The sequence below is a fragment of the Chiloscyllium punctatum genome, chromosome 1 (assembly GCF_047496795.1).
Source record: "Chiloscyllium punctatum isolate Juve2018m chromosome 1, sChiPun1.3, whole genome shotgun sequence".
In the NCBI taxonomy this organism is placed as follows: Eukaryota; Metazoa; Chordata; class Chondrichthyes; order Orectolobiformes; family Hemiscylliidae; genus Chiloscyllium; species Chiloscyllium punctatum.
The window spans coordinates 53,120,250-53,139,254 of record NC_092739.1 but is presented as its reverse complement, the minus strand read 5'-3'; the positions used below and the strand labels follow the sequence as shown (position 1 = coordinate 53,139,254).

General features: G+C 41.6%; 1 protein-coding gene across 7 annotated transcripts in view; it reads right to left on the bottom strand.

Moving 5' to 3' along the window:
• Window positions 1–19,005, bottom strand: part of slit2 (slit homolog 2 (Drosophila)) — a 461,089-nt gene that overhangs the window by 210,656 nt on the left and 231,428 nt on the right. For all 7 annotated transcript variants that reach the window (XM_072562078.1, XM_072561956.1, XM_072561971.1 and 4 more), the window contains exon 5: window positions 2,045–2,116. In XM_072562078.1, coding sequence (XP_072418179.1) covers window positions 2,045–2,116 — 72 coding nt within the window. The remainder of the gene's footprint in view (window positions 1–2,044; window positions 2,117–19,005) is intronic.

Genomic DNA, 19,005 nt, shown 5'->3' with positions numbered 1-19,005 from the left:
GTTTTTGCTCCCTTGCCTCATTTCCATCTCTGGATTTGTCACATTCACCCAAACTTGTTTCCTCATGATTGTTGTTTAGTTTAACTCCCTCTACCTTGCTAGCTATGCAGATCATGAGAACAGCAGTCCCAGTATGGTTGAAGTGCAGACTATCCTAGCAGTACAGATCTCACATTCTCCATGCTGGTGGCAGTGCCCCATAAACCGGATCCCACTTTACCTACATCACTCTTTGAGCCACACATTCACTTCTTTAATCTAATTCATTTTAAGCCAATTTGCACATGGCTCAGGTACCAATTTCAGGATTATTACCTTTGAGGTTCTATTTTACAGTTTAACTCTTAACATCTCACACTGCCTCAGCAAATCCTCTTTCTTAGTTTGTCAACACTGTTGTGGACCATGGTTTGGATACTCCCACTGCAGATTCCTTTCTTGCCCAGTGCCAATATCCAAAGCCCTGGCACCGTTCAGACAACGCAAATATCAGGATTCTCACTTTTTACTGAGGAGAACAGTGTCAAACCACTCAAAAGTATTGTTCCCTACTACCATTATATTCTTTCTCACTCCACCCTCTTGAATTACTTTGCCATGGTCATCAACTCTCAGCTTGTTTGGATGAAACTGAGAGCTGCAAAAAAAAACTTAAATATGTTTGGACATTTGCAGAAGCTGAGATTCCTGCTTTCCTGCCTTCTGTATCCCCTTATCTGCCTCACTCGTAGTCATACCCCTCTGTTCCCGATCTTCGAACAAATCAGAAGGCCCTTTCCTTAGGAATGTGACTGCCTGCTGGAACACAAGTGTCCAGGTAACTTTCCCCTTTTTCCCTCTGAGCCACAATGTATGCAGCTCAGCCTCCAGCTCAATAACTCTGAAAGCAGTTTCACTCAGAGTATGCCATTTTTCAAAATGCTCACTCAAAAATTGAGGAATTGAAGCCAAACTCCTGAGGCGCCCAAGATTTTCTCAATGAAATTCCCTCGCCCCCATTCAATCTCGTTGCTATTCAGTTCGGGTAAAGAGGAAATGCTAGCTGTGAAGATCAATAAAACAGTCACTTGTTTGACGTATCAGATAAGCATCTAACACTGTAGGTGGCACCCATGCTAGCCTGCTGTGAGGCAGGACCATGATTATAATTGATAGTTTAAACCTCATCTGTTAGATGGCACAGCTTCCATGCAGATCCAGAGCCAGCAAGACACTTGCAACTGGTCGCTGTAAGGTTGCTGTCTACTAAATGACTGATGACGTAATGATAACTGTCGCCCATTCAGTTCCGTGTCAGACTGGTTTTCTTCATCTTACACCTTGAAGACCTGTGATAACTGCTTCAAAAATACATCTTCAACTTGAAGATAAACATCTAGCTGAAAACCTACTACAAAAGTTGCTCATCTGCATGCACATTGACGTCTGTTTTCAATGGTTAGATGTAACACTGTAAAAATATAACCCTGCTTGGAACTTACACCCAAAACAGGAAAATCTGGAGATAATCGCCTCCCATCAAGTTAGGCTGGGAAGGAGTGGTGGATTCTGGGAAAATAGTGAGCATATCATTGGGCTCCCACCTCAATGGGGTTCTTCAGTAAAGAGGTTTCCCACTGGCAAGACGAGATGTCAGGCTGAAGAGGGGTAGGCAGGCGAGTGAAACAATTGAAGGCCCCGCAGTGGGCCGTCTTCTCAGGTCACCAGTATTTTGCCTACAGCGGAGCGGGCCCTTGTCTCTGCGGGGTGGCTGCTAGTGGGGTGACCTCCCCCAGGTCACCTGGGAATATCTTTGGAGCAGAAGGCACCAGCCACCAAGACTGCAGTAGAATTCAACCCGACAAAGCCACAGAAGCACAGTGAATATTATGAGCTGTGACCCTGAATATTGACATATCCTGACTTTCTGGTCGCGAGCTGGGAAGACTGTTCCCGAGATGAAGAAAACCCATTTATGCCCAGGTAATGTGACAATGGAGAGCAGTAGAATACAGATCCCTCTAGTACGTCTAGTACTTTAAGACTTTGAGCAAAAGATACTCACAAATTTTTGATGTCAACTGCTCCTCGGAAAGCCTTCCTTGGAATAGCATGAATGTGGTTTTCGCTCAAATCACTGTAGGAAAATAATGAAGAACTGAATTAGCATGGGGCACAGATAGAGGAGAAAATCATGTACAATGGGCAATGACTAGAATGCCTCTTTACTTTTTTCCTGTCACTTCCATTGTCACCACATCATCACCTGCATGTCTCTTTGGTTTTATCAAACTTTCATATATCTCCTGAGATACATTATAATGCTTCACATTAATAAGCACAAAAAGCAGACCAGACTGTCAAATAAAGAGATAGAGGTAACATAGTATTTAACTTTGTTGCTATTTGCAGAATAAAGAGAAAACAGATTTAATTTAGTGGGCATTTACTTTGGCTTATTTGCATTCTGCAGTTACTCAGAAAACTGCAGCTTCTGCAATAATCAAAGTGAAACTACAAAGCTGGTTGATGTGCGCTTTTGGCGTGATGAATGTGCAGAAGAGGATGGGACCTGTTTTCTCTGATTCAATTTTCAAGCACTTTAAGTAATATGTGAAATGCAATGTGACTGTAGAAGTCTTGACAATAAATTGTGCATTTGCAAATGAAATAAAACCAAGTCATGCTCACGTTAAAAATGATTAACCCCTTCTGAATCAAAACAAAACTCCAAGATTAATGGCATCCTGCAGTTTAATTTTATTTGCATCACTCCCCCCGCAAGGATACTTCATTCAATCAGAACTATTGCACGTAAAGAACTGTTTATTAAATTATTTACAATGTCAGTTTGATAACACATTTGGGCTACTTTCTGAAGTTGAATCATTGGGTAGATTGGGGGTCTGTATCTCACTCACTCCCTTCACATACTGGGAGATGAGATTCCACCACTATAATTTTCCATCCATTTAATTTAATAGCAAATGACAACACATTATATCTAGTTTGTTACTGGCAGTCATCCAATCTTTTGTTGACCTTTCTTCATTTATGATTATTGGTATGGACTGTTGACAAGCTAGTCCACAATGACAACAATTAAAGTTGCAAGAGCAAATTACTGCAGATGTTGCACTCTGTACTGAAAACAAAAGAGAGCAAGGTAACATTTTGAGTCCATATGACTCTTCATTATAGCAGGTGAAGCTCTGATGAAGAGTTATCTAGACTCAAAACATGAGCTTACTTTCTCATTCCGGATGCTGCCTGACTTGCTGTGATTTCCAGCATCTTTTGTTTTCATTACAATTAAAGTTGTATTTAATCCTGTTTTCCCATGACAACAATACAAATACTTCCAGCAGACTTGACCAGGTAGCAGTTGGAAGTAAGATAATTAGCCATCTTGTTAGTCCTGCCCAGCCCAGGCATGCCCAGGTCAAGACTTAGTACTGCACTGACTGAGACTGGTTAACTCAGAGCATGTCAGGAATTGACCGCAGGATTACCCTCTTGCACTGGGGATTAAGCCATTAAAATTCAGGTGGCAATTCTGAAGTAAAATCTTAAGCCCTCAGACTTTAGCCCTCATGACAAAGTTTAATGGCAAAGGTCACATTTGATTCAGGGTGTTTCCAAATTTCCAGCCGTCAGATTGACTGGCGGTTTGGAGTAACATGAATCAAGCACATGGACATCTGTATCTGACAAAACTAGTGTGCACTACCACTCAGCAAAAACTCTGCAACAGTAACCAATTGAAGCAACTTTAGGACTTTAATTAAAGCAAATGACAGATATTCCACAGTAGTACAGAATAAACCATCCAAAATAGATTTGAATGGACTATCCTCAATTGACTGGTGAAAAGAGATGTGGGTACAGTATACTTTTATTTATGTGCCATTTGCTTATAGTCACCTAAACATATTATTTTTTACACTGAGCTGCACAACAGGATGACAAGGATTCAATGATACTGTAAATATTGGTCTCATTAAGGTGTGAAAAGCTCAAGATTCCCCAGTCATGTGAACCAGCGTAGAGCTGGCTCTCATACCTCAATGTTAACAAGCGCCAAGAACGTGACTCCAATGCAGAGTGGAGCTTTCTTGTTGGAATTCAGACTCTAGTATCAGGGTCTTGGCATTGTCCTTCTGAATGACAGACCTGATGGAATGGCAGCAACTCAATCCCACCCTTGCTCAGCTGGAGTCTAGCTGCATTATTCACCGTGCAATGGATTTTTTCTATTGGATTGCCCATTAATTCATGGGTATCTAGAGAGGAGTAATGTCTGGTTATTCTGACACCCTCTATTGTTTCCTATTCATGCAGAGAGGAATCCAGGAGCGTTTGATCTCTGGCTCAGTTTCAGAATGGTACAGTACTTTATGCCAAATTAATGTCAAATGGAAAAAATAAAGTTGTCTTCAGTTCCATGCATGTAATTCTCTATTCATTAAACAAACACTACTGTTATTATCTAATATCCTGAATGAAGGCCATTTTAGTGCCAGTAAACATAACTGTTGTGTTATTGTTTACTGTAATAATATACCTTTTCATTTAGTGTGATACAAAAGTGCAAAATACAATTAAGTGAGAGACAGCTTCAGATGAGTTAGAATGAGATACACTCATATTCAGTAAAGCAAATCTCACACCAGAGAAAAGTGCTAGCCCTGCCTTTCCTTTGAGAAGCTTACTCTATCATGAAATGTAAAGCTATTAAGTTAGGTAACAAGAAAACAACTAATGCTGGAAATCTTAATACAAATTTCAAGTGTGGAAAATGCATAGATGATGTGAAAGACAATAGGATCATTTCTTGCATGCAAACCTTTATTAGAGCTATCTTTCAGACAATTATTAATTGTACTTGAAGCATTTTTTCTTCTTTCTTGTGCCATTAATTTAATAATGTGCCATTATGATTTCCATTCCTTTAATCAACTATACATCCGTTAAAAAAGAAAAGTCTTAAGTTCTCAAAATGTAACTGAGTAAGTACACAATTGGAAGTCTAGACTTTTAGCAGGATATCATTCCTCCTGCAATGTTGAAAAAATTTATTCATTTCACTCTGACATTTTTCAACCATGTCCCAATGTCCAGATCTATTGGAAGGATTAATTAGTTGAAATATTAAAACTGAATTCACATAAGAATGCCTCTTTCAAATGCACAATATGTTAAAAGCCTAGGACTAAAGGCCTGTGGCAAACCTAGCACGTTTATACTAATGTTTTACTTAATGATCAGATTACAAGATATCACTGTCAGATTTCCCAATGAATTATGGGAATGGCACTTTTAAATACTTTGGAGGGTTTGCTAACCCAATCTTTGACACACAGCTAAAACTAACATCTGTTTGGCAGAGAAAAAACAACATAAGCGACAGAAGGCACCATTAACAATGGGGTAGATTACAGGATGAGAATAGTGAGTATAATGGCAAGCAGCTAACACAACGCAATCTAGAAAAGTGGTCAAAATGTGTAGAGTTACCTTTGTGTCTGTTTACTACTATCCTGAGTGGATACAATAGGAAAGCAATGTCTGAAATTATAGACTTTCAACAGGAATCTTATTGTTGTTCCGTCAGTTTAACCCTCTGGGAGGAGAGACTCTCATAATGCGTATAGTGTGTAACAGTGAGAATGTATTGGTTACTAATGAAACTTCACTGTCCTTTGAACTTTGTTGCGATAAATCTTCTCTAAATGGCAACCTGCCTGCAAATTTAATTACTGGTAATTTTATTTTTCTCCAAGGCAATGTCTCAGGACTTAGAATGGAACAACCATAAATCTCCATCACTATGGACTGCTTTCATAAGTACCTTTAATGAGCCAGGCTTCTTGAAACAAATGGTAAAAGAAACTAAAACTGGACAGTAAATCCCAGAATATGATGCACAAATAGTACAGTGGCAAAGGTTGTGCTTGCCAAATGCTTGACAATCTGTTCAAGAAAAGATGCCAATTCAGAACAAGTACTGGACTGAAAGAAGCTCAGCACAACATCCACTTCGACAAGAAAAGAGAAATTAAATAAGATAAGGATAGTTCTCCACAGAAACCATCTAAATTGCCTTTGCTTTCCTTCTTTGACAAAGATTCTTCAATGCAGTGTTGCAATCCACTTGTGCTAACATAAATATTTCTCTGTTAATTACTAAGGTAGCAATAATACGCTCAAACGTGCAATATCTTTTCTCACATTAGAAAAGCAACTGGCAGATCCACAGCCCTTCCACCCCATGAGAATTAGCTGATCGGCTGAAATGGCCTGAATTATAAAGAGGTCACCTAGCAGCTGCACGCCAAATTTTCAGGAAGGCTGTCATTTAATGAACAGAGGAGATTTGAAGAGCATCTAAACCAGGGGTCTTAAACATGCAATACTACAGTGTGTTTTCTGCATTGTCAGTGTAACTGGTACCTATAGTTTTAAAGCCACACTCCACAAGTTATTGGATTCCAATTAACACATTCCTACAGGGTTAAAATAGAAATTTGTGGTGGTTCATATCATACACACTATGCACATTTGTTTTGTGCATATGCAGCTGCTAAGACTGCTTTATGCAACTATTTTTGGCAACCTGACCAAGGGTTAGGGAAGATCACAAACCACTTCAATGGTTTGTGCAGGGTTAATATGGGTATTTTAGCCATTGCAACCAATGCTTTCCAAAAAAGAAACATGTCCACTGGCAATGGTTTTTTGTTTGTTCCGTGTCATGAGCATAGTTGGCACTGGGAAATTCCATTTCTTAGAATGTGTCCATGAACACTGCCAGCTTCCTACTGACAAGGAAGCTGCTATCTGGAGAAACATAAAGTTAGCATTAAAAATCCAAATTACATCTTTATTCTTATCATAATTCCATTTTGATAAAATCCTGTCAAATCTGGGTATTGCTGAAAGATAACACGTACAACTGCCACTGGAATGGACTTGACAATGGGTGGAATCGTATTTTGATGAGATTAAGTGTGGAATTAGGAATAAAAACAGAAGGTACTTCCACTCAAGGGCAGGAAGGGTTTGCTGGCAAAGTTATGTTCTTCTCAGCTTGTTCCATATTCACATGCAAGTATAGCACTACATTCTTTGGGCAGGAATTTCTGCCCTGCCAGGCCTTGCAGACTCAAATTTCCAAGGTGCCACCTGTTAAAGGGCACCCAGACAGCACTTCACTGTAACCCATCATTCAGCCTCTGCTCATCACCCCTACAAACATCTAGAGATGTCAGAGACTCAGCAGAAAGTGGTGCCTCCCCAGAGACTCTCCTGAAGGCTATCCAGGAGAGACTAAATTGTTTTTTCGCAAATAATGAAAGCAGCTTGCGCAGAGATGGCTGTGGAAGTCATTCCCCATGGTAAGGGAGTTGCTCAAGAGAACCTGACCCTGGTGCTGCAGAAAGATGAATGATCTGCTGCATTCTGACACTATACATACACTGTCTACTCAATACCTCAAAAGATAATTCCTCCCCACCTTCCACCAGTGTTCACCTTCGTGGTAAACTATCTGGAGTACGCTCAGATGACATTCTAGTGAACCCAACATTGACACATGCCCACAGCTTGAGGTGGAACAAATGGTGACACTTGACTGCTGGAGAACAGACCCTTGCTCAGGCCCATACAATCAAAGAGCTTCTCAACTTGGCCACTGATTGGCTGATGGTGTTGGGCAGGGAAATAGCTGGCAGAGGTTCCAGTGATCATGCAGAGACTGGAATGAAGAACAGAGGAGTCCACCCATTCTATCTGATGACATAGCTGCAGTATGTGAGCACATTAGCCCCATCAGAGATCCCAGCCCAGCAGAGAAAGCCGTATCTACCAGACAGGTCGAGGGATCTTCATTCTCACACTCAAGGCACAGATGCATTAGTTCACTTGCCATGGTGGGATTTGAACCTATGTACCCAGAACATTACCTGGATCTACATTCCAGCAATAATACCACTCGCCATCACATCCCCGAAGATGATACTCCAGAGATGTGTAATAACAACTCAGAGCAGCTTGATTAGAAAATATCTACAAGGAGAAAGTGAGGACTGCAGATGCCGGAGATCAGAGCTGAAAATGTGTTGCTGGAAAAGCGCAGCAGGTCAGGCAGCATCCAAGGAGCAGGAGAATCAACGTTTCGGGCATCAGCCCTTCTTCAGCCTGCAGAAGGGCTGATGCCCGAATCGTCGATTCTCCTGTTCCTTGGATGCTGCCTGACCTGCTGCGCTTTTCCAGCAACACATTTTCAGCTCTAGAAAATATCTACCCCAAAGAACTCCTGCAGTGATGTCCTGGGGATTTAAAAAAATAACCACCAACAACCAACCTGGGTTTCCCATCAAAATGGGTCTTGCTAGGGTCCTTGATGTCCCACTCAGTCTAACGCTGCTCCCTGCTCGAGGAAGTCTTTTGCCTGTGCTTGAACAAATGTGATCAAAAGCTGCAGAAACCCAAACCTACTATTAATAACCAGGTTACTCCTGAGCAAATGGCACTTAACAGCACTCTCAACAATACCTTCTGTGACCCTGATGGATGGTAATTGGCTGGGTTGGATTTGTTATGCTTTACATGGATTGAACATATTGGGGAAATCTTCCACAAGGCCAAGTAAACTGCATCCCATTTTTAATTGCCTTGGAATGGCATTGAGCTCTGGGAGTCCCCAAATTTGTAGTGAACAATAGTGGATCTCTATCATTATTTATGGAGGGTGTCGGACTATGGCTCAATCTACTAGCTTACTTTCTTCTATATGTGAGCCAAGTCCTGCATGTTCTTTAAAATGAAGCAATAGGAGAAGATATTCGGTCTCACACTTATTGAGTTTATTTTACAGTAAGTGGATAAAGTATACAGAGCTCTGGGTCTTGACCTTTCCGTCCCTGACAAACTATACAGTGTGTCAGTTCAGAAAAATACCACACCCTTGTCTCACACCCAGTCTTTTTATATAGTACAAAACATTATGCAGTCACTGAGGTGGGATTATCTTTTGATTGGTTGTTAGTCTGACTCCATTCTCCGCCTCCTTCCATTCCTGGATGTTCGACCCCATGTGACCTTGTTTTGCGCGCGAAACGGAGTACCACGTGACCTCCCTGCACGCCTCCGGCGTGTGAAACAGTGCATCACGTGACCTTGTTTTGGAACGGCGCGATGCATCACGTGACCTTGTTTTGGAACAGTGTGATGCACCACGTGACCTTAACCTGCGCGCACGTGTAACGGAGCGTCCCCATAGGCCTCTGAATGCTGAGTACATCCACAGTGGCAGCCAGCCACATACTTATAAGTAAGCTATATATTTACAAGGGACAAAGGTAAGGGAAACATCAGAAATGAACCAGGTGACGGCAAGGGAAGGGTGGAATTTAGAAATAAGGTTCATGAAATAATCCAGTTATTGGCAACAGCAGAGGCAGCACTGATGCAGACACAATGTCTCAGAAAGAAAGATGAGGGAGGTGGCCTGTGAACTAAGGAGTGAGGGGTGTGGAATAACAAACATTCAACGTATCCCACAAAAAGATAGGAGTAACTGGGACCCACGCGGATACCTACTTCAATACCTTTTATCTAAAGGAAGTGACTGCAATTCAAGGAAGAGTAGTTTGGAGTGAGAAGCTTAGTCAAGAAGAGGTGATGGAGAAGGACTGGTCTGTTTGGGGAAGAAGTGGTGAGTTCTGAGACTGTGCTGGTGGGGCCTGAAGTGGTACAAAGTATTATGTGTCCATAGTGAAGAGAAGGCAGTCAGGACCGGGGAACTGGAAACTCTTCAGGTAATGTAGGGCATCAAAAGAGCTGTGATAGGAAGAGACTGGGCAAGGGAAGGTTAAATATATTTGAATTGGGAAGAAATAGGTTCAGTAGGACAGGAGCTGGCTGACACAATGGAGTGACCACAGTGCTCTTGTTAAAGAATATTGGGAAGGACTGTGCATTGCTGGTGCATGTAACCCCAATTAACTCTTAATTGCTCTCTGAAGTGGTCTAGCAAGCATTTCAGGTCAAGTACAATTAGGGCAATAAATTTGGCCTTATCCTTTAATATCATGATGATGCAATGAAGTCAATTTGGCTACGAGCATTGGGTTTTGGACGAAAGCTAATTACCATCGCAAGGCAGGCATTGTGATCATACATTAATTATGTGTGCAGGACTGCATGTTAATGTTCTTTATTTTGACATAGAAATTGTCAGAATTAAACGGGAAGTCATGCCTCATGTTTTAACAATACACAAATTGAAGACAGTCTAATGAATTGTAAGAGGAATATATGATCCTCATTAACAGGAATGATGCACTCCAGTAACTTGCTGTGTTGGAGTGAAGTCTGAATTTATGGGGCAGCTTTCTTTAGACCTGCCAATATCATTGTAGTCAGATTTTGTCAGTAAACCTGAAATCAGTGAGTACATTACTTTCAAGTACTTGGCTGTAATGTCTTGTGGCCTGTTTAGTTTAGGTGCTGAGGGCGATTTGTGACGAGAAAATTATCCTGGTCTAGAATGTGAGGAAGTGCATTATTAGAATTTCGATTTCTTCACAAGGTAGTGTTTTTTTTATAAATTTACTTACAGAGTGAGCCAGCATTTATTGTTCATCCCTAGAAACCCTTCAGAAGTAGGGGGGTGAGCAGCCCGTGTGGGCAGCACAGTGGCGGTGGGCAGCACGGTGGCACAGTGGTTAGCACTGCTGCCTCACAGCGCCAGAGACCCGGGTTCAATTCCCACCTCAGGCGACTGACTGTGTGGAGTTTGCACATTCTCCCCATGTCTGCGTGGGTTTCCTCCGGGTGCTCCGGTTTCCTCCCACAGTCCAAAGATGTGCAGGTCAGGTGAATTGGTCATGCTAAATTGCCCATAGTGTTAGGTTAGGAGTATGGGTGGGTTGCGCTTCGACGGGTCAGTGTGGACTTGTTGGGCCGAAGGGCCTGTTTCCACACCGTAAGTAATTTAATCAGCCCTTGTTGAAATGCTGTAATTCATTTGATTTTTGTACTCACACACTGCTGTTAGGTAGGCGGTTCACAGCAACATGTATTTGCTCCTCCTGTCCTTCTAGATGATAGTGGTCATAATTTTGGAAGGTGCATATTCGGTGAGTTTCTGCAGTGCATCTTGTATACAGTACACATTGCTACTACTGAGTACTGGTGTTGGAGGGAGTGGATGCAGTGCCAATCAAGTGGGCTGCTTTGTCCTGGATGGTGTCAAGCTTCTTGAGTGTTGTTGGAGTTGCACCATCCAGGCAAGTGAGGAATCCAGTATTCCATCATACTCCTGACTTGTGCCTTGGAGGTAGTGGACAGGCTTTGGGAAGTCAGGAGCTGAGTCACTTGCTGCAGAATTTCTAGCTTCTGAGTTTCCATTACCACCACAGTATTTATGTTTTTTAATCAGTTCATCAGGGAGAGATTTGGAGTCCTGTATGTAAGTTATTTGCTGACACTTCGGTAGGAAATAAAGGCAGAAACATTTGTCATATTTCTTCTGCTGTGGTACCACAATGGGAATTATTATTGTAGTCATTATACTGGCAGAGAATTCATTCTAATAACCTCAACAGTCATTCAGAATGACTGCAATTCAATAATAAGGTGAATCACCATGATCTTGATATTGACTGAACACTGACCATCTCCATTGGCTGGGGAGCTCAATAGAAACCTGCAGGCTTTCAGTGAATATTCTATCCATCCCCAATAGGATAAAGTAGAAAAACAAAAAGAAAAATGCAAAGTTGGAAGTCAAAAGTAAAAGCAAAATTTGTGAAAGTGCCTAAGTCTGATGAATTCCAAACCAAAAAGAATGATTCATGTTTTGATAGGCATATCAATGTACCCTCTTCAGTCAAAACAAAACCAATTTACAGCCCCCATTATATACTCTGCCCCCTGCCTGTTTAGTACCATGCCAAGCCACTTACACAATCTGAGCCAGATGCTGCAACCCTTTGGCATACTGCTCAAATAAGGCAGAGATTTAAACGCCACAGGCACAATCAAAGGGTAAAAAGTGGTTATGATATTGTCTAGCTGCTTGTTTTGCCTTCATCTCTGCCTTCCCCAAGAACATAGCAGTGTGCATGAACCTCAGAACTGGCCTGGAACTATTACGAGGCTAATCCAGATTTTTGAGAAGTTACTAAAAAGTCATTCCCACAATCATTTCCAATATTCCGAGAGGGGGCTGGCATTGAGAAGCTGTCTGTGCCAGATCAGCTGTGAGAAATCAAGTATTACAGTCATGGAGACAGGAAGAGGCAACCCCTCACAGATTAAGGAGGAGTGGGGCAACATTAAGAACTTTCCCAAGTCAGGGATTGGTACCCTCCACATCTTGGTGGGTATTGAAGCAATGGACCCAGAAGTAAGGATGCCATCTGGGCACCAGGACAGTACAGTTGGAGACTCTGTACCCTCAGAAATTGAGGCCATTGAAGATGGGAAACAACAGCCTACACAGGATGCAGGGAGCAGCAGGCATCAAGATGCCAGAGCTGAAGTGTGAGGAGCACAGAGGAGAAAGAGGCTTCACTGTGAGCACAAGACCACAGGTAAAGTAAAAAGGTCTGTGGATGACTGAGGAAAAGAGGCAAAGGACACCCAGACTCAGGAGTGTCAGGCATCTGCGCCTTTGTGGCAACTCACAGGTGTTGAGCATTTTCCAAGTGAAAAATGCCCTCTTTACTAATGTTAGAGAACACACCAGTGTCACAGCAGTTTCACAATTGCAGGCATGTTGGTTACAGCATCTGGCACCTGGAACCCTTCCAGCCCCTCCTAACAAGGTCTCAGTCCTTGTGGTGGTACGTTGATCTCTCCATAATATGGGTCCTCCACAGAGAATGCACAGCACGGTGGCACGGCGGCATGGTTGTGGGCGGCACGGTGGCACAGTGGTTAGCACTGCTGCCTCACAGCACCAGGGTCCCAGGTTCAATTCCCACCTCAAACGACTGACTGTGTGGAGTTTGCACATTCTCCCCGTGTCTGCGTGGGTTTCCTCCGGGTGCTCCGGTTTCCTCCCACAGTCCAAAGATGTGCAGATCAGGTGAATTGGCCATGCTAAATTGCCCGTAGTGTTAGGTGTAGGGGTATGGGTGGGTTGCGCTTCAGCAGGTTGGTGTGGACTTGTTGAGCCGAAGGGCCTGTTTCCACACTGTGGGTAATCTAACCTAATCTAATCTTGAGGACCTCAGGGGGAACGTTCATCCACTTTACATCTCTCCTAAGTGTTTAATTTCAGAGTAGAAACTCACTATCCAGGGTCTTGTGAGAATTTTCTTTCAAGATAGCAAGTAGTTAGGGTATGGAATGCAGTACCTGGAAGTGTAGTGGAGTCAGGTTCAGTTGAGGCATTCAAGAGGATCTTAGATGATTATTAAATAGAATTACCCAGTAACCCAAAATCACAGTTACACCGAGGTTGAAAATAAATTCAACTTTGTCCTGTTCAATTTTACTGTTTTTCTCTGCCTATCTCCTGTCGATAATGGTTTTGACTAACAGTTTAGCCTGAAGCATAGAGTCTGGAGCATATTTCCTAACAGCATGGTGCACTTCCGTCTACTGAAAATCATAAGAGGATACTTGGACTCTGAATGCTAATTAACTCAATAAAAAAGAACATAATTGACAATCTTGCGGCAATTTATCCTTTTCACTTCTTGTGAAAGATTGTCAGTCCAAGATGACAGGAAGTGGTGATTTGCCTATGAAAAACATCTTCCAGTATGAGCATGTTCAAAATCAAATCGGACCCACACAAAATCACAGAATTGCTATGGCATGGAAGGAGGCCATTCAGCCCATCATGCCTGTACTAGTCTATGTCCTACTGCCAAACTCTTGTCTTTTCCCCATATCACTGCACACGAATTCTATTTAATAATCATCTAAGATCCTCTTGAATGCCTCAGCTGAACCTGTCTCCACTACACTTCCAGGCAGTGCATTCCATACCCTAACTACTTGCTATCTTGAAAAGAATTCTCACATGACCCTTACTTGGTTTGCCAATCTCTTTAAATCTAAATCAGACATTTTATTAAAGCTGACACAGAGTCTGTGCCTGAAGTATTAGCCCTTTTTTTAGCTTTCTGAAGCTGTTTTTCTGGAAAAATTGGATCTGCACAAGATGCAACTGTGTATGAGTGCATGCTTCAGCACGTCTGTCACAGTTGTTGGTTGCAGTGTTATAATCACTATATGAGGAAGTCACTATCATTGACTGCCATCAAGTACTTACTTATATTAAGTTCTATTAAGAACATGGATTTATTTTAAAAAACTGCAATCCACACCATAGAAAACATCCTCAATTTATGATTAGTAAATAACCACATTTATATTTTCAACAAAAGTGGGAATTTGGAGTATTAACTGTTTATCGACTATAATTATCACAATATTAAAGAATTACTAACCCATTAAATTAATTAAAAAAATGTTAAATTTCTTCTAAGAATGTTTAAACTGCAGGCTCTGAGTTGGAGGCACAAAAATGGGATTTCAATGTTGCAATGTGCTTTAACTCAATATTTTCCTTACCTTTGAGCAGCAGATTAAATCTAATTAATACTTCACACAACAACTCTTGAATTTAATCTATTTGCACATTAGCTGGTTTGATTTCAAATATCAGTTAATACAAACATTTGTTGCAGCAATAAAACCAGCTGACTACTGCAGCACCAGTAAGGTTACTGTCAAGTTTAGCAAAGATAGCATCAGACCAAGATCCAAAGCAAAGTCTGCAGCTGACTGCACAGAGTAGCTTACAATTTCCCTAGGGATCTCCTGACCTTCAGTCATAACTTTTGCACAAGTTTGATGGAAATCTTAAGAGAAAAAGGAAAAACTGTAATTTTTAGCTATTTGCTCAGTGTTTCTTCAGGGGCTTCTCTGAAGTTGTGGCAAGATATCAGGAGTATACAGTAGCAATTCCAACCCTCTCGCAGTTAAACACAAAATATTAATGTGTAAACCACTGGCAGTTTTAAGAAGTCCAAATTTTCCACAAAATTCTGCAAATGATTACTAGTGGAGTCTTTTAAAGGAAATCTGCCACAGAATTATTGAAAAGTAAACTAGCTTTGGCATATCTCCAACAGCCTTATGAATAGGCATCTTCACTGTTCTTCACTTCACACTTAAGAAGTGTATAATGAAGTAGACTGTGTGAGACATAGCAGAGGGCTAACAAAAGAATTCAAGAGCTGCATCAAACATATGCCTGCACAACTGAGCTTATTTCTGTTAAAATGAAATACTTCATCCAGAATATTTCATTTGCACTCCATACAATTCAATTTGTCCTGCACACAAATGGCTTTTGATTACTAGTTTTTTTTGTCTTCCCCAAAAAATCCTTTCAATTTTCTTCCCTATCTTCTCCTCAGCCAAACTCTTTAATTTTTATTGGGTTCTGGTTCACCATACAGCAGCAACTCTCCAACACTTCATTGCAATAGCCATTGACAAGCTGCAATCTAATGGACAAAGTACCTGACTTTGAATTCAATGCAGTTGAAGAGGCTGGATTGTAAGGCTTTCCAATAATACATCACTGGAGTTTTATGAAGAAGCCTAGAATCTTAATGGTAATTTCACTGAAGCACTGAAGTTTTTATAGCTCTGATTTAAAAAACACATTCAGGACTTATTCAATTTTCAACTGTATCCAGTATCTTACTGGGTATTTGACAACAAGGAAGGAGACATAAGAACTCATGAATCAAAAATAAATTAGTCAAAAATTGAGGAAGAAATTATCAACAGGTTTTATAAAAAATAAATATATGAAACAGAAGAGATTGGGAAAAAGAAAGGCTGCTTCCTCCATTTGCCCTCAGTAGGTCCGACCTTACAGTATTTATATTTATATATTACTTACATTCCCAATAAACACAAGCTTCGCCCGGAGGCTCCCTGAAGATGTTACCTAGTATGGTGACGAAACGTCTGAAAATGAACCTTCCAGCTCAGTGAACAAACTGATATCCAGAACCTCAGCCTGAGCTACAAACCTTCTCAAAACTCACAAACACACTAAGTTAACAGTTCCATCTTGTAGGGATTAGGGTGTGATTAAAACACTGTGACAAGTGAGTTGCAATCGGAGGTGGACATCAGACTTTCCAGGAACTCCTCCTATTTCTGAACACATATTTTCAAGTTGCACTAGGGGCAATCATTTGTGGCTTAGATTTCCTGCTACAACACCACGCAGCAGCATAAAGGTTGACCTAGAAATCATCTCCAGGAGGTTTGCTTTGCTCTCCTTGACAGGGCCAGTGGGATCTGCACCTGGTGAGGGTAGTCGCTAGGATTCACTGCTTGCACAAGTCAGAGTCCACGAAGAAAGAACATGAATTGATCCCAAGGGGACTGACATGGATTGTTCTCACCCACTTAGAACATTGCAAGACATTGGTCCATGAACATTATTTGGTCTAATTTAAGGGGCTCAGTGCCTCTTAAAGCGGGAAGGTGTTGCCCTGGTCTTCATGTCCTTTGAAGGGCCGGGACCTCTGCTATGTAACTGGAGGACTGGGTGCTGATCCCAAATGTTTCAATTTGGGTAGCAGTCTAGAAGCACTGGAAATAGTTTGTGTTCCATTAAATGGTTGTCATTGCCAAACATCATGTCATGTTTCTGGCCTTTTGGATTATTTCCACCTGTTTAAGGAACATTGCCTAATACCGACATCTATGTTTTTGTGATTAGGATTTACCCCAGTAATGCTCAGGAGCCTAAGCATGAGCAGATACACATTGAGTCGGTGCAGTTTCCAATTCTCAAGCTTGCTCAGAGTGGACCAATGAAATAAGGAGACAGCTGTACTCTTCCAGAAGCTGTTAACCTCTCACCCACTAAATGTCACAGCCTACTTGAAGAAACAATATTTTCTCAACCAGGCATGCAGCTTCTGCTGATATGTTTGCAAATTAGTCATGTTGCTTTCATTTTTCAGAATGCTTCAAGGTTTTGTATTAATATTCACAGTTTAATAATCATTTGATATTCATAGACTATTGTTTGGGGCTCATTTTTATTTCTTTGGATATTTAAGGAATAAACAGAGTAACATTAGTTCTGTTGATGCAGTGAATATCAGTGTTGACAGTGAAGAAGTATGACAGCAGGAGTGGTAGTTGATGTTTTTATTATTCATTGGGATGTGAGGGATGCTGGATAGGCCAACAGTTGTTCATCATCATCCCTAATTACCCTTGAGAAGAGAACTTGAACACAATGGAAGCAAACCTCATTTAAGATATCAAATATGTAAAAAGAGAGACTTTTAACCTTGCCTGCCCCAAAACACTGGGGGGTGGGGGGGGTTGGGGGTTGATGATTGAAGAGAGAGAGTGTGTGTGCGTGTGTGCGTGCGTGCGTGCGCAAACGTGCACGTGTACATGGAGGTATGTTGGTTTTGGTAATTTATTGCACTCTTTGTGAACTATTTCTGCAGGCTACCATTTTAACTGGTGGGTTTTTTTTGCTCTCGGTCAGGTACCTACCCTGGGCAAGCTGGAGCCAATTTATAATGGCAAAATTACTGTCCAATGAGAATTCCTCGAAATTCATACCATTTTGTCTGCAAACAGGCCAATCTAGTCCCTGACCCACCAGTAAAAGTAGGAGGGGCATGGCCAGGAGACACCCCGATAAATGTGATCTGGGAGGAGCGAGAATTTCTGTTTGAGACCAGTAAACCTTAGACTCTCATATCTTTGGTTCCTCCATAGTGTGATAGAGAAACAGACCCTTCAGTCCATATCCCTCTAAACCCTTCTTATTTATATCCCCATTCAGATGCCTTTTAAATGTTACAATTGTACCAGCCTCCACCATTTCCTCTGGCAGCTCATTCCATACACACACCACCCTCTGTGTGAAAAAGTTGCCCCTTCGGTCCCTTTTATATCTTTCTCCTCTTTCCCTAAACCTATGCTCTCTAGTTCTGGACTCCCCCACCCCAGGGAAAAGATTTTGTCTATTTATCCTATCCATGCCCCTCATGATTTTATAAACCTCTATAAGGTCACCCCTCAGCCTTCGATGCTCCAGGGAAAACAGCCCCAGCCTGTTCAGCCTCTCCCTGTAGCTCAAATCGTCCAACCCTGGCAACATCCTTGTAAATCTTTTCTGAACCCTTTCAATTTTCACAACATCCTTCTGATAGGAAGGAGACCAGAATTGCATGCAATATTCCAAGAGTAGCCTAACCAATGTCTTGTACAGCTGCAACATGACATGCCAACTCCTGTACTCAATACTCTGACCAATAAAGCAAAGCATACCAAATGCCTTCTTCACTATCCTATCTACCTGTGACTCCACTTTCAAGGAGCTATGAACCTGCACTCCAAGGTCTCTTTGTTCAGCAACACTCCCTAGGACCTTACCATTAAGTGTGTAAGTCCTGCTAAGATTTTCTTTCCCAAAACGCAGCAACTCACATTTATCTAAATTAAACTCTATCTGCCATTCTTCAGCCCATTGGCCCTTCTGGTCAAGATCCTGTTGTAATCTGAGGTTACCTTCTTCGCTGTCCACCACACCTCCAATTTTGGTGTCACCTGCAAACTTACTAACTATACCTCTCAGGCTCACATCCAAATCATTTATATAAATGATGAAAAGTAGTGGGCCCAGCACTGCCACCTGTCATACTATACAGTCACTGCAGGATTCCAACACCCCCATCCCATCTCATTGGAAACCATCCCCACAGCTGATATCCCTGCTGCCTCAAAGCCCACCCCGAGTGACTGACTTCTGTGTCATTTTCACTGACTTCAGTTACTCATGTTATCTGAGCCATTTAAAAGCAGGTCTCACACTGTGTATTTCCTGCTTGCATTGATCACCCAAATTATAGTGAGTGAGGGAGATAGGAAAAGAGCTAAAATGTTAATCCAATTTTTTTTCTGAAGAATGACTAATTGTTAGATTCTATTTAAAATTAA